The sequence below is a fragment of the Typopeltis vanoorti genome, chromosome 12 (assembly GCF_054136105.1).
Source record: "Typopeltis vanoorti isolate ZY-2024b chromosome 12, IOZ_Tvanoo_1.0, whole genome shotgun sequence".
NCBI classification, from domain to species: Eukaryota; Metazoa; Arthropoda; class Arachnida; order Uropygi; family Thelyphonidae; genus Typopeltis; species Typopeltis vanoorti.
This window is the reverse complement of record NC_143560.1, coordinates 23198987-23215582: the sequence shown is the minus strand read 5'-3', so window position 1 is coordinate 23215582 and position 16596 is coordinate 23198987. Positions and strand designations below refer to the sequence as shown.

Here is a 16596-nt window from a genome sequence, read left to right as displayed (position 1 = left end):
ATATATCATATATTTGAAAAATATTAAATTTATATATACATATTTATAAAGATAATTATATTTTATTCTAATTATATAAGCTCCGAATAATTATTTTTATTTTGATAATCCCCGGGACAGAAACATTTAGATCCAATTTCATTGAGAAAATTTGATTCTCTTATAAATAGAATATTTTTATTTAAGAAACAAAATTAATCAGAAATTTTTATTTAGTAATTTAATATTTTAATATAAAAATTTGTTATATTAATAAATAATATAAATATGAAACCGAAGGGTGGAAATCTTGCACACACTCAAAAATTTGCTCGGGCTGGCGTTGGTGACATGGTATCTATATAACAGATAATATACAATATTGAAAGTTTATTTTTCACTAAGTTAGACTATAATAAATTTAGTTTAATCCTTTATCCCAGTTTAATCCTTTATCAAATAAACTTTCAACATCTTTCTCTGAATCCAGAGTAATTTAATAAAAAAAGGTGGCAAACCTTTAGGCAACTCCTATAGATAAAGATGACCTTGCTACTGCTTCTGCCTGGTATCTCCAACTTTGGGCCTGGCTCCCACTGAAGAGACCTCAATAAAAGTCGAAACTAGTCTGGGTAGTGATCAATCTCTTAATGCATAACAGTATACATATCCACAAGGAGATGTGTTTTGCATTATGGGAGATACTGGGATAGGAGTGTTGGTATCTTGCTCCACCTTTGCTACGAGTTGCCTGGTGTTGTACTACTTACCCAGGTAAGATAGTACAACACTATATTCAGTCCTGAAGCATTCAGGTGCAAACTTTGTTTGCTCTCACTGGGATAAAGGATTAAACTAAATTTATTATAGATAATATACAATAACTGAAGACACCAGTTATTGTGCTGCTAAAAAAGAGTATGCCTCTTTTTAAGTTGCAAGAAATTTAAAAAGAAAATATGTCTTTTTAGATTTCACTTGTATTAGATATTCTTTTCAGTTTTGCTTGTAAACCTGATGGCTTAACCCTACACTGAAGTCTCCAAAGGTTAGCAGAAAAATTTTGCTATAAATAAAAAATTTGCAATTTAAATCTTTCCAGTATTGTTATTATTTGTTGTCATTATATTTTGGTTCAGTTGTTTTACACTGAATTACGTTTTACAAGTAATTACAGGATAACTTGCTTTCACCAAAGTTATCCTGTAATTACTTTCTTTTCTGGGCTATATAACAAAAGAACTCATTTAGACTGCTTTCTGCTCTACCATGCTATTTTTTTCTATTAATTGCATTTTGCCTTCTTTACCATGTCACTCTTCTGTCTCACTATTGAAGCAACTGATTCACTCTGTTTCTCCCTATTTTTGTTTTTGCTTCTTCACCAACATTTTGCATCCTTCATTTGATGCCTAGTCAATTTATCATCTATGGAATTGGAACATATATATATTGAATTATAACTGTGGTGATTTGTTATACTAAGGCTTCTGATATGCAGGTTAACTATACACATACCCTCCTCCTCCTCTTACGTATATTAGGCCTAGTAGCCTGTTAATGCTCATATTAGGCATGGCTTATTATGATTCGAAATTGCAACTGCCTCGAGGATAAGGTAGTTAGCCCTATGCCTCCCGATGGGTCCTATGTTTGTAGATGTGTGTGTGTTCACCGGGCCGGTTTACCTACTCTGGGGGATGAAAAACCTGAGTTTCCAAGTGAAAAAACTCCCTACCCTGTATGAGACTGGCTAACTCATCTTTAGTTGAAAAGACCAGATAAAGGTTCCTCATGTCTTGGACAGGAATCGTACCCAGGTCTTTCCAACCAAAGGGCTTCGTCTATACCAGCTGAGCTACGGAGATTCGTATACACATATCTAATAATATAAATTCTAAATAAATTACATTCTTGTTGACCTTTCATCCTAGTAAACTCGATATCATGTTAGACTTCTAATCTTAGGCAGTATGATTTGGGGGGGGGGGATCGGTAAATAGTGAAGAGTTTTGGTATTTTGCATGGCAATGATAAATGAGCAGAGTGCATTATTTATTTATTCAGAATAGGTTTAAATGTCTACGTACCACTCTTTAAGTTCATTTAAAGAATGGTGTGTGTGTGTGTGTGTATATATATATAACAGTTAGGCATGTACTTACAGTAATGATTTTATTGACTCTGTGTAGGTCAATATGAATCCAGTCATAATCATCATAATTTGTTTTTGTGTCATAGTGCTCTGAGTATAAAGTTAACAGTGGTGGCTCTTTCCTCAGTGCACCATGCTCAAGCTCTAAATTATTCCATAATTAAAGGAGGGGTAGAAAAACATAGAAAGCATCTTATCTTAAATTGTGTGTTATAAAATGCTAAATGATGAAAAGAATGGCTGGGTATGAGGTGGATTATTTAGACTTACTTAACAGAAATTTCAAAAGGTGGATTAAAAGGATAGCAAGAGGTATAAACCAAAATAGGAGAGAAAGAAAAAGAAGGAAGTATATCAAGAGGTTAGATTAGAATTGAGGAGAAAGGATTGGCTACATCCTTTTGCTCTGCCATCAGCCCTGAGATTACTGATGTTATTATTGTCATTATTATACCACTTGGACCACTAATGGGCAGGGATGCACAATATACAGCCTCTTCCTGTCAAGTCAACTCCCACCTTCCCATTGTGTGACCTGTTTTCACAAAAGGGGCTCTGGCAAAACCAGTGGGTTATACCTACTACAAAGAGATACCTTCCTAGTTGGAGGAAATACCAACTAGAAACTGCATGATAGATGTTTTCTTCATCACCCAGTGAAATGTGGCACTGCCCAGCTTATTGGAAGTATGAAGTGGCAAATGGATGTTTTGTCTCCAGTGCAGGGTTTCTATCCCCCCCCTTTCTTCATGCAGTGTGAATGAACCTTTCAAGGCCATGACAAACATACTTAGAGACCATAGCGTTCTCCATTTTCAAGGGTACATCACTTAAAATGGTGGTACCACTCTCCAGCCAGAACATCCAGTCTGCTCCCCCACCTCATCTTGCCCTTAGCAACAACATTCATGTTTAGTTTACTCATGTACTAAAAAATGTTTTGTTTCAGTCCTATAAAAATCCTTTTAGTAACGTATATATATATATATATATATATAACTGTATAAAGCACTGGTCATGCTACACTTGATATTATTATACCACATGCTTTTGAAATAGTGACAAGAGTGGCAACACACTTTGTTGCCACTCTTGCTTTCAATCTGTTGTTCACTCATCCTCAGTAATGAGTACATTTAATTGCCAATGTGCCACACAAAATTTCTCAAGTTGATCTTTTTACAAGATGACTTGGGTTCCATTATGCCTTGGAGCCATGTGCCACACTGTTAAACATACCATATACAATAGCCGAAATATATATCTATGTCTAAAACCAAACTAAATCACATTGAATTTACATCTAAACCAAGTGGGATATCTAAATTAAATATATATAAGGGGCTGTTTGAAAAGTTTCATAAAAAAATAAGTTAAACACATTTTTTGGAAAAATCATCTTTATTTCTCAACATAGTCTCCATTGAGGTCTAAACATTTGGTTCAGCAAGTTTCCAATTTTTTCATCCAATCTAAAAAGTTGGATTTTTCAAATTGTGCTAAATAGTCACTGACAGTCTTGATGACATCCTTGTTCAAAAAACATTATTTCCACAGAGCCAAATTTTTAAGTTTGGAAACAAGAAGTCACACAGGACCAACTCCAGAGAATACGGTGGATGTGGAACCAATTCGAACCTTAATTCATGCAACTTTGCCATTGTGAAGGCCTCTGTGTGGGACAGTGCATTGTCCTGATGAAAGAGCACTCTTTTGTGTGGTACCATGGTCTTGGCTGTTTTTTATTATTATTATTATTCAGGCCTCAATGGAGCCAAAAGACTCATCACGGGAAATCCTTCCCAGGAAACACAAAGTCTATCAAGACTCCTCACAGGAGGTCCCTCCTAGGAAACACAAACCCTATCATACCAATCCTTAAAATTATTGACTGTACTCGCTCACACCACTCTATCAGGCAATGCATTCCACTGTTCAACGACCCTCCATGCAAAGAAACCACTCCTCACCCTCTTGCTCACAGCTTCCTTTCGTAACTTCCAGGGATGGCCCCTTGTCATCACTCCTTACCACTGTTCAACCAAGCAAAAGAACTCCCAAGTGTCAACCCTGTAACCACCTCTCAACAGTTTAAAAGTCTCAATCATACCACCTCTACTTCTATCCACCAAACTCTGCAGTCCACATTCCCTCAGCTGATCCTCATAACTAACATTGTACAGTTCTGAAACTATCTTTGTTATCTGCCTTTGTACTCTTTCCACAGTTAATTTATCCCCTTCAAATACTGGGGACCAAATCGGAGAACAATAGTCTTATACAATGGAATGATAACTCTTTTATCTCTGCAGATCAGCGTTCTCATTATTGCAGCAATCCTCTGTGTTACTTTCACCACCTTTGCAATATGTCCCCAAAACTTCAGGTTTCTATCAATCATCAACCCCAGATCTCTTGTCTCCCCTACTTCCTCCAGTATAGCTCCTTCAATAGAGTATGCATCCCATTGATGTGTCCCAAACCTCAAGCCCTTACATTTTGCTGCATTAAACCAACAACCCCCATTCATTTGCCCATTTGTCTAGCTTATTCAAATCCTCTTGCAGGGCTACCACATCTGCACTATTACTAATAACCCTTCCCAGCTTCAGATCATCTGCAAACAACTGAATATCCCCTTGCAATACACAGACAATGTCATTGATATAAAGGTTAAACAATATAAGTCCCAGTACTGAGCCCTGTGGGACCACACTTGTAACATTCTGTCTCATTGAAACTGCCCCACCATACACAACTCTCTGATACTTATCGGACAGCCAATCCTGAATTTAGTTGACCAACCTGACATCCAAGCCCATGTTCTATAACTTAAATATCAGCTTATCATGTGGCACCATGTCGAATGCCTTCACTATATCCAAGAAAATGGCAGTATATGCCTTTCCCTCATCTACTGGTCTTGTAACTTTATTATAAAAGGCTAGTATATTACTAAAAACAAGAGCATCCCTCTCCATGTTGAATCTCACAGATAACATTACCCCCATCTGCCCAATGCAGTATATGGTCCCTCACTAATTTCTCCAAGATCTTAACAACTACTGATGACACACAAACTGGCCTCTAATTAGACACTTCCAGTCTGCAACTACCCTTGTGCGGCAGCACTATTTTACCCTCCTTCCATTCCCTGGGCACCTTTCCCATATCCAGACTTTCATTGTAAAGCCAGGTCAACGGAGCTGTCAGTTCTTTAGTACATTCTCTGAAAATGTGTGGTGAAATACCATCCAGTCCCAGAGCTTTACTGATATCCAGAATACTCAGTATTTGGAACACACCCTTCTCCTGCACATATAAAGCTCGAAGTTGCTCTATCCCTCTAGTATTAAAATTTACTCATCCAGGATGAAATGCTCCAATAAAGTGTTCATTGAACAATTCCACTATGTCCTACAGTCACTCTGTTACCATTTCTATCCCACGTAAAAAATTCCCTAGGATTTCCTTTGGGCAGTCCGATACTAGTCACTCTCCTGGCCTGTGTCTCATATTCTTCATGCATCTGCTCTTCACCTGTCTCCTTATGTCTCTTCCATAGCCTCTTTTTCACATGCACTTCCTGTTTAATATTGTTTGTCATCCACTTTACACCAAATTGTGTCCTCTTCTTCACTTGTTACAGCTTACTATTGCTACTAACAAATATTCCTTCACAATTTCCCAAGCACTAATGATATCAGGGCCTTCCAATTCCTCCCTTCATGAAACTTCCCCAAGGTGATATCTAAAACTATTATAATCACCTGCCTTATAATTCCACATACCTTCCACATACCTTCCTTTGATACTCTTGCATGTCTATTCATCTTCCAATTCAAAACCACATGGTCACTCTCTCCAACTGGTGGTAGAAATGTCATCTCAGTTATTATCAACTCTTCTGATGCTGTGACCAAATCCAAAACTTTTGAACCTCTTGTTCCCTGTATTACATGTTGCCTAAGACATTTGCCCCTCAAGAATTCTAGAAATTCCATTTCCTTATTGCTACATTCATCTTCCCATCCCCATTTATACTGCTGTAGTTAAAATCTCCCATAATAATCATTCCTCTTACACTTGTTAAGCTGAACTGTCTCAACATCTCTTGGTTCCCCTCCTCTGTGCTTCTTGGTTTGTAGCAACACCCCACTAAATATCCTGTATTGCCCACCTCTACCTCACACCATATGTTTTCAAAATCATTAGTGTCACTGCCTTCAAAGCTTACTCTCAGATGACATAAGTCATTATTTATCATAAACAGTACTCCACCACCATGCTTTCCCTTCCTATCCTGCCGAAAAATGCTGTACCCAGCTACTTCTCTTCCTGTTATTATATCCTCTTCTGTCAACCACGTTTCAGTGATCCCAATAATCTTTGGCCAAACTGATTCTTTCAGCGCCACCAATTCCTCTCCTTTATTCCAGATACTCCTGGCATTAGTATAAAGAATAAAAATTCCACTGTTTCTATACCTGGCATTATCCCCTCTAGACTCCACTGGACTCACCTTTACCTGATGTGGTCCCCCCCCCTTCTCCCAAGTACCTATTCCTACAAGAGGCCACCCCTGCTATCACCCACCCTGGGTATTCTAGTTTCCCTGCATTGATACACCGACTCGTTCAGAACAGTAATCTCTCTAGATGCCTATGTGCTCCCTCATTCAAATGCAAGCGGTCTCTTGCATATAATTCCTTTCTGTCTTCAAATGCCCTTCAATCATCCACATATTCCAGTCCTGACACATTCTAGCTATTATGTTATTCAATATTACTGTGCTTTTGCTCAGCTCGTCACTATCATACCTAGGTAACATGCACACTATCTTTCCTCTCTGCATTTTCTTTTGTACCACCTCAAGCAAGAATCTCATATCTCTTGCTGCCCAATTTACATTGCCTCTCAAGTCATTTGTTCCCACCATCACAATCATCTCATCCACCTTTTCACCCCTCTTAATTGCCATAGCCACATTTTCTATTGTTCCTCCAGGCAAACACTCCTCACGCATCCTATCTTGTACACCATGGATCATTGAGTCCCCCTTACATTACCCCTCTTACCAACCTGTTCCTCGATTGCTCACCTGCATCCCTCACTCTCTCTCCTCTTGCACTTTCTCTGTATATTCTCCTACTTACCTGCATTCCTGACATCACTCTATCCTCGTTCCAGTGCTCCCTCACATTCTTCTCATTCCCTCTCTTCTACTGTTTCCATTCTCTCCTCTTCTACCATTCCCATAACTCTCTCTCATTCCCTCTCTTCTACTGTTCCTATTCTCTTCTCTTCTATCTATCATTCCTTCTCTTCTACTGTTCCTATTCTCTGTTCTTCTACCATTTCCATAACACTCTCTCATTCCCTGTCTTCTGCTGTTCCTATTCTCTCCTCTTCTATCATTCCCATAACTCTCTCTCACTCCTACTCTGATTTGCCTTGCATTCATTCCTTCCATTTACCTAATCTCATCTTCCACATGTCTCATCTCATTCCACCTGTTATTTCAGCTCATCTATCTCTCTCTGCAAGTCAGCCACTCTTGCTTGCCATTCATCCTCCCAATTTAGACCATCTCCGAAAACTTCACAATCATTCAACCTTTCCACAATCCCCACTCTTATTTTTTCATTCATATTTCTCGCGCTATTCTCATCCTCTATCATACCACTCATCTCTCTACGTGGAGAATCTCCTGCCTCTGACTCAACGATGTCATTTATAGTCTCAGTGAGATCAGTTATAATCATCTCTAGCTCACCACGTTCCTCCCAATGCCTGCATTTTGCGCATATGCATATTTCTCCTCTCACCTGCCACATATACAACCACCAGGAGGACGCATACATTCCACAAGTCCCGCATGCCACAAAATACCTTATTATATCCCACAAAATCCAATCCTTAAATGGGGGAGGACTTGGTGATATGCCATTTACAATTTCAGCTGCCACTGCCACCATTATTAAAAATTGTGTCGAGGAACTATTACAACTAAACGCTAAATAAGTATAACTATAGTATAACTATATAAGTATAAGTTAACTATAAGTATAAAACATTTTTTCTTCATTGTTTTTTCTTCAATTCTTCTTTTAAACAGTCCAACAATAACGCATGATAGACTGCTGTTATTGTTTTACCCTTTTCCAAATAGTCTGTCATAATAATTCTTTGGGAATTCCAAATAACAGTGGCCATCACCTTTTCAGCTGACAACATGGTCTTCACTTTTTTCAGTGCTCTTTCACTGGCATTGTCCACTGTTTTGACTGCTGCTTGGACTCAGGTGTGTAGAGGTGGATCTGAGTTTCGTCTACAATCACGAATCAACACAAAAAATCCTGCGAATTGCGATTAAACATTGTCAAACACTGTGTTGAAATGTCTTTTCGCAAGCGTTTTTGACCAACAGTCAACAATCGAAGCACCCATCATGCACACAGCTTTTTCATGTGCAATTTTTCTTGCAGGATATTATACACCCATTCAGTTGAGATGCTACAATCTCAACAATCTCACACACTTTCACCTGGTGGTCTTCCATAATGATACCATGGATTTTGTCAATCATTTCCTTCATCTTCGATGGACTTACAACCATGTTTATAATTATTTATCCAAAAATAAATAGTCTTTAATGCTGATGCAAAGTCCCCATGAAGTGCATCTAACTTGGCTTTGATCTGCAAGGCTGTCCACTTCTTCAAATAAAAGTTTTTTATCACTGCATGAAACTCGTTTTTCTCCATTTTTATGAAAAATGCGAACATGGTCATTTTAAATGTTTGTCAAATGAGAACTATGTGCCACGTGTAGCAAAAATTTTGTCATTGGTCACGAAAAAGATGAAACATGCCAACACTGGTATGAATGAATGAATTATATCGACATCTATTGGAAATTTACCAAACTTTTCAAACAACTCTTATATTCCCATGATGAGAACGTGATGATAAAATATATATTCCCATAATGAAAAAGTTCTCCAAATGGAGAACCTATAAAACAAGTAAAATTAATTTAATTTAATGAATGTAATTTAGCTGGTATAATGGGAAGCAATATGAATAAATTTATATGGAATAAAAGAGAAATTGAGCAAAACATGAAACTAGCAGTACAAGGCATGTACAAAAAAAAAAAAAAAAAAAAAAAATCAAACTTTTGCTATAAAGACTTTATTGCTTATTTTTCAACATTTTAAGCAATGTCCCTTTCTAAGTAGTCGCTTCTTCTAGCAATACACCATTATCAACGTTTCTTCCATTATTGGAATGCTTCCTGGAATGCACTTTTTGTGATGCCACACAGTTCTCTTATTGCATTTACCTGAATCTCCTCTATGGTTTGGAAACGACATCCTTTCAAAGTGGTTTTAAATTTGGGAAACAAGAAAAAGTCTGCTGGGGCTAAGTTCAGAGAATAGGGTATATGAGGAATGACACGTGGGCGGGTGCATTGTCATGGTGCAATGTCCAAGTCTGGTTTTCCCACAATTCAGGCCTCTTCCTGCGCACAGCATCCCTCAAATGCACTAAAATTTCCTGGTACAACTCTCTGTTTACCATCTGACCACATGGTACAAATTCATAATGGACAATTCCTTTCCAATCAAAAAAACACAACTAACATCACCTTGATCTTTGACAGATTTATCCATTGACGCTTAAACCACTCATAGCACTGCGTTCACCTCATACAGTCCTCCCCATATGCTTGGTTAAGAATTGAAATGTCTCTGTAAAATTTTTCTCAAGTTTGCAACAAAATTTCACACATAAATTGTTCTTCAAGCTTTTTCATTGATACATTCTCACTAATCTGACGAACAGCTTGTGCATGTGCTCACTTCAGCAGATGTAACTCAACGACTAATGCTCAGCAGAACAGATAAATGGCAGTTTGTTGTCGAAACTTGCTGCTAGGTGTGCTCAGTAGTTGCAGTGTGCTCTCTGTGCCGGTTGGCATGCAATTTTAAAAGTTCACTCTTTTTTTGAACACCCCTCATGTACCATAGGGTGTTCCAAGCAGTTTAAGTTATGGATCTGAGAGTTCGGTTAATAAAGTACTTGATCAAAGACAAGAGATTACAGATATGAGAGTGTTGAGCATAATTTACATGTATATAATTTATTTTCTAATTTATATATATATATATATATATATATATATATATATATATATATATATATATATAAAATAGAAGGATTGAATGGTTTTGGTTTTGCTCTTTTAAAGCTTTAAAGATGAACTGAAAGTTAATATCAGTATTCCAAATGAGGAATAAATATGGGATTTCTTATGTAGATTGCAGTTCTTTAAGCATATTTTATATCAGTATTCCTCTGTGGGAACACTGACAATATCAATTTTCAACTCATCTTCAAAATTATTATTATTATTATTATTATTATTATTATTATTATTATTATTACATGACACCTCCAGGGAGTCCAAAGACTCATCGAGGGAGGGCACCTACTCTACAACTCTCTGTCTCCGCCAACTACAACAAACCGCAACTACACCAACGCCATCTGCCCTCCACCATTAGTATTTTCACAGACAATCACAAACATCCATGCCCACGTCAGGATTCGAACCCACATCCTTTTGACTGGAGAGCAGATACGCCAACCAGGCCAGCATGTTGAGAGGATCCAGAGATGAATGACCACTCTGGTGGCAGGTTTGTAGAATATTGCCTATGAGTATATGTTGAAGGTGTGTTGTAAAGTTAAGGTAATAGGCAGAAAAAGAGGGGACATGGTAGTTATAAGTTATTAAAAGGATTCTATAAAACTACACAGTTGAAATTTTTCAATACATGATGACTAGAGAGAGTACTAGAGGTCACCCTGGAAGATGTCTTAAGAATGTGGTTAGTAAGGGTGTGTTGGACTAGATATTTTGTTTAGAGAGTGGTGAGTGAGTGGAATGAATTGCCAGAATTAACTGTGAGTGCCCCGAAAGTGAACGCGTTTAAAGATAAGTATAATAGGTATTGTTTGTATAAAAGTTAGTGTTGTCTCCTACAATGATCTGTAGCTCAGTCAGTATAGACAAATCCCTTTGGTTGGAAAGAGCTGGATTTGATTCCCATCAGTGATGTTAGGAACCTTTATGCGGTCTCTTTCGACGAAAAGTGAGTTAGCCGATTGACCAAGTCAACTGAGAATATGTTGTTACAGCTGTTGATGTATTTTTTCATTGTTTTGGATCAAGTTATATATAATCTCATCAGACCAGAAATATACATGCACACCTAAAATAATATATCAAAGAAAAATTGATCAAGTAGGGACTAAAAGACATTTATTATACAAGAAAACAAAAGCAGATACATTCTTAATGTTGAAGTGCATATAACAAATGCTGATGAAGATTGGAATTTGGAAACACAACTGGGTGTGACAGGTTACTTTGTGGTTCAGTCATGAAGACTATTTGAAAGAGATAATGACTGCATAATTGCTTAATTAGGCACTTCTGTAATGTGGCAGAGAACTTGGCGATAAATCACTAAACCATACTATCAGTAAAGTATGCTTTACAAAATATAGTGAATGAGTAAATTTCATGTGTACTATAGACCCAATATTATATATTATAACATTCTGGAAAGTCACCTTGTAAGATCCTTGTATTTTTAAGATTTGCAAATTAAACATTTTAGAGTTATTGTATTGTATGTTTAGATAAATATAAATAAATATGAAGTATTACAAAATCTTATAATAATTCTAACTATCAATGTAGCTTATTTTATGTATTAAAATACATGTTATTTATTTCAATGTGATTTATATTTTTACAGATATAAATGAATGCACAACCATCCTTAACATATGCCTTAATGGTCGTTGTATAAATACCAGAGGAAGCTATCGTTGTGAATGTTTTGAAGGATTTGAGTTATCATCCTCTGAAAAAGAGTGCACAGGTAGTAAAAACCTTTTAACTTATTAATGAACTATGTAATTTTTAATCCTGTGGCTTGTGTGAATGAATTGGCAGAGCATGTTGATTTTATGATTATTACTCCTTGTAATAAAAAAAAATCATTATCATGGTTGGTTCTCACTCCCTTGTTTACATCCACCCTCCTTATATATATTATATAGATTTGATTATAGTGTCAGAGAGTGTTTCAGTTAAAGATGTAACTATTCTGCCTCCAGTTGGTGACACTGATCATGCGGTACTCACTTGGCAAGTGACTAATTTTATGAATGTTCAATTCAGAAAAGATTACATGCTGAAATACAAAGCAGGAAATTATGACCAAGATGGATGGGAAGAATATCAACAGTGCATGGGAAGCATTTAAAAAACATTTAAACGATGCAGTATCAGGATGTGTCCTGGGAGTTCAAAGAATAAATAGGGTAGGAATCAAAATGGATGTATGTAATCTTATTAAGCAAAAGCTTCATAAGAAATGGATGATGTGGAAAGAATACTGTATGCATAACGATGATGTCTGTTATGAAAATTTTAAGCTGCAGGCTAGAATAGTCACAACTGTTGTACGGAAAGCTAAGTCTGAGTAGGAAAAGAAATTCGCTCTGCAAGCTAAGGACAACCCACAAGAATTCTCTTGATATGCTGCAAGGTAAAAGAAAGAATGAATATGAAAGAATAACTCTTCTGAATGCAGATGTGTGGGTAACAGATGCAGAAGAGGTTGTTCAACTAATGAGTGCCCATTTTGCTAAAAGCTATCAACCTGGTATATGCAATACTGAGTTCGCTGCTGCCTCTTCAGAAGAAACTCATGTGTATGAGAGCTGTTGCATAAACTGAATAAGAATTCAGTGATATTGATTGATGGGATATCAGTACAGATGCTAAAAGAGTGTTCAGCTGAACTGACCATACCTTTAACCATGCTATATAACCTGAATCTCAGAACAGGGAAAATTCCACAGGAATGGAAAGAATGTATGGTAATTCCATTGCACAAGACTAGTGCAAAGACTAATGTATCCAGCTATCGACCAGTCAGTATCTCAGGCATGGTGTTGAAGATTTGGGGAAAATTGGTCAGGGCTTGCATTCAGAAATGGGTTGACAGAGAATTTCTACTTTGCACTGAACACATGGATTTACTAAGGGAAGGTCATGTTTTAGCAACTTGCTCACATTCTATAATAATGTTACCATTGAACTAGACAAGGAGAATGGATATACCATTATACTTTTTGATTTTGCTAAATTCTTTTGGCGGAATACAACATATGGAAGACTGCTGCATAAATTGGAGAATATGGGTTTGGATTATATATTAGACTATTAGACTCACACCATCCATGGTGTACAGAGGATGTAACTCTGTAAGATTTAGAGTAACTAGTGGTGTTCCACAAGGATCAGTCCTTGGTCCACTGTTATTCAATTTGCACATTAATGATATTGGGAAGGATTTGACAGGTGACATGCAGCTATTTGCTGATGATTTAAGATAGGTAGGATAATCAGGAATCCTGCTGATATGCAGTATTTGCAGAATGATTTGAATAGGCTGGAATTGTGGGCATGGGAAAATGGATGTCAGTAAATGTAAAGTCATTCACTTTGGCATGATTAGATATCCAATGTCATATTATATTGGTGGGATTATGCTAGAAGAAACTGATGAGTCTAGGGATGTTGGAGTGTTAGTAAATAGCAAATTGAAGTTCTGGGACCATGTATCAAAGATTGCAAATACAACTAAAAAGATAATTGGAGTGCAGAAACGAACTTTCACGTGTAAAGATAAGGATGCCATTTTGCCTCTTCACAAGGTCTTGATAAGACCTCACTTAGACTATTGTCACGGGTCTGATCTCCTGGTTTCTGTTGTGATTCTGATACAGTGGAGAGAGTGAAAAGGAGAGTGTCAAAAATTATATCAGGATTGAGGAATACTAATATGAAGTCATACTGAGAATTTGTATGCTGCCGGCACTAGCAATCAGGAGAAAGAGGGTTGATATGATTAAAACTTACAAACTTCTCAAAAGGTTACACAAGATTTCAATTAATGGAATTTTTCAATTAATGGAGGGTGGGGAAAGGACAAGAGGATATCCTTGGTAGCTGAGAATGAATGCTGCTAAATGTGGTGTGTGCAAGCAATGTGAATGAACTCAAGAATAAGTATGATAACTGGCACATGTAGTATGTGGCTCCCTCGATGATTTCCTGACTCCCTGGTGATTTCGCTTAATAATAATAATAATAATAATAATAATAATATAAAAACTTCTAGAAGTTTTTATATTAATATTGAGTGTCCCATTCTTTCCCTATCTTCCCCCACTCTCTGAAAAATCTTTTCTGTGTTAGTCTTATATACAACCAGTTTTGTCTCATTCATATCATACTCTCAATCTTATTAAGCAGAAGACATTCCCTCACTATTTCGTGTACTGAATATTCCACAGATCTAATACCCTCATTCAGTTCTTCACTCTTTTCTTCATTCTTTCTAAATCCCTTGTACAGTGGACATATAACTTGATCAGTTTATGATCATCTAATCAATTTCTTATCATTATTTCTAATCATTTATGTTATCCTCACAATTCACACAAAGTGTCTTTTAAATTTAACTCCAGATTTCTTATCTCTACCACTTCTTTTGGTACAGATTCTTCACTTCAAATTTGTTAACAGTTATGCAGTGTGTGCAAATCATCCTAAGGAGCAACAATATCAGGTTTGTTCTTATAGCTTTTTTTTTTTAAGGGGTAGAGACTGTCCTATTACATGGCTTGCCCACAATGTCAAGATTCCCAATAATCCCTTAGAACATCATTTTAAAATACATTGCTGTATACTATGAAGTCCTGTCACTTATTAATACAGTAAAACCTCAAAATGACACGGTAGGTAGGCGCCAACAAAAAGCGCATAAGACGAATTCGCATAACTTGGGGTATAATTTTGCATGTAATTTATATATACAAACATACAAAATATTAGTTAATTGGGACCAAAGGTTTACAAAAACACCTATATTTTTTAAGAAATATAATCATAATTGTAGTTTTTCGTACATAAAAAAAAGAAAGTTATTTCGATGTCGATGGTTTCATAAAATCTAATAGATTCGTCTGACGGCATAATGTCTTTTTCTTGTCATGTAAAATTTCTTCATAGCAAGCCAATGATTTTTTTATTCCTTTCCTTGTGGCTGCAATTCGTTCCTCGTTAGAATCTATGTCCTCCAAAATCTGTAAATCTTTCTTAATTAAGCTGAGACCCTCTGTTAATTTTGCAATTGTCGTGTGCCTTTCTGGTAGAACTGGATCTGAGGTTTCGGTCTCTTTAATAGTGCTTTGCTCATGCATCTCTATGAGCTCGTCGATTGTAAGCTCCTTGTTATGTGAGTCTAACAGCTCGCTGACATCTTCTCTGTCAACTTCTAAATCTAATTGCCTGGCAAGGTCGACAACTTCTTCTATTGCCTCAGCAGCTTGATCAGTTTCTGGCAACATTTCCGTTTCTCATTTAAAAAAGAATGGACTAAGTTTTTTCCCGACACCATTCAAGGTTTTTTGGGAAATTTTACCCCAAGAATCTCCGATAATCCTTACAGCATCTAAAATTCCAAAACTCTTTAACAGACAGTTGCTCATTTTACCTCATAACTTCATTCAGACTTACAAATGAGCGCCGTGTGTATACACTTTGAATGTTTTGACAACTCCTTGGTCCATCAGTTGAAGTAAGCTGGTTGTATTTGGAGGCATGAAAACAACTTTTACACGTGGATCAAAATCAATTAAAGTTGCAGGAGGGTGACCAGGTGCATTATCAATAATGAGCATAACTTTAAACAGAATTTTTTTAAACTGGCAATAACGTTCAACTTCAGGTATGAAGTGGTGACCAAACCAGTCTTCAAAAATAGAAGCTGTCACCCAAGCTTTAGAATTTGACTTCCAAATTACTGGCAAGTCAGCTTTAGATTTTTTTTTAGAGCGCTTGGATTTTCGGAGCGATAAATTAAGAGAGGTTTTAACTTGCAATCATCAGCTGCATTTCTACGAAGCATTACTGTCAACTGGTCTTTGGAAGCCTTAAAGCCAGGAAACGTTTTTTCTTCACATGCGATGAAAGTTCTCTTAGGCATTTTTTTCCAGAACAAGCCGATCTCATCTACATTAAATATGGTTTGACTGCTATAGCTACTACCTTCCTCAATGATAGCCTTAAGTGGCTCAGGAAAAGAAGACGTAGCCTCTTTATCAGTGCTTGCCACCTCTCCACTCTCTGTGATGCTGTGCCAGTTACAGCGATTTTTAAATCGGTTGAACCAACCATTACCAGCCACGAAATTTTCTTCTTTCGTCGCTTCTCCAGCTTCTACTTTTAGCCTCTCAAAAATCAGCTTGGCTTGGCTACATATTGTCGTTTGATCACCTGGAAAATTTTTTACTCTCACCTGATTA

The 16596-nt window shown here is 36.8% G+C and overlaps 1 protein-coding gene across 1 annotated transcript in view; it reads left to right on the top strand.

Annotated features, from left to right (window-relative positions):
- LOC150100631 (fibrillin-1-like) overlaps positions 1 to 16596 on the top strand; it is a 1594375-nt gene that overhangs the window by 1288028 nt on the left and 289751 nt on the right. The window contains exon 55 of the mRNA XM_090401848.1: positions 11970 to 12095. Coding sequence (XP_090257974.1) covers positions 11970 to 12095 — 126 coding nt within the window. The remainder of the gene's footprint in view (positions 1 to 11969; positions 12096 to 16596) is intronic.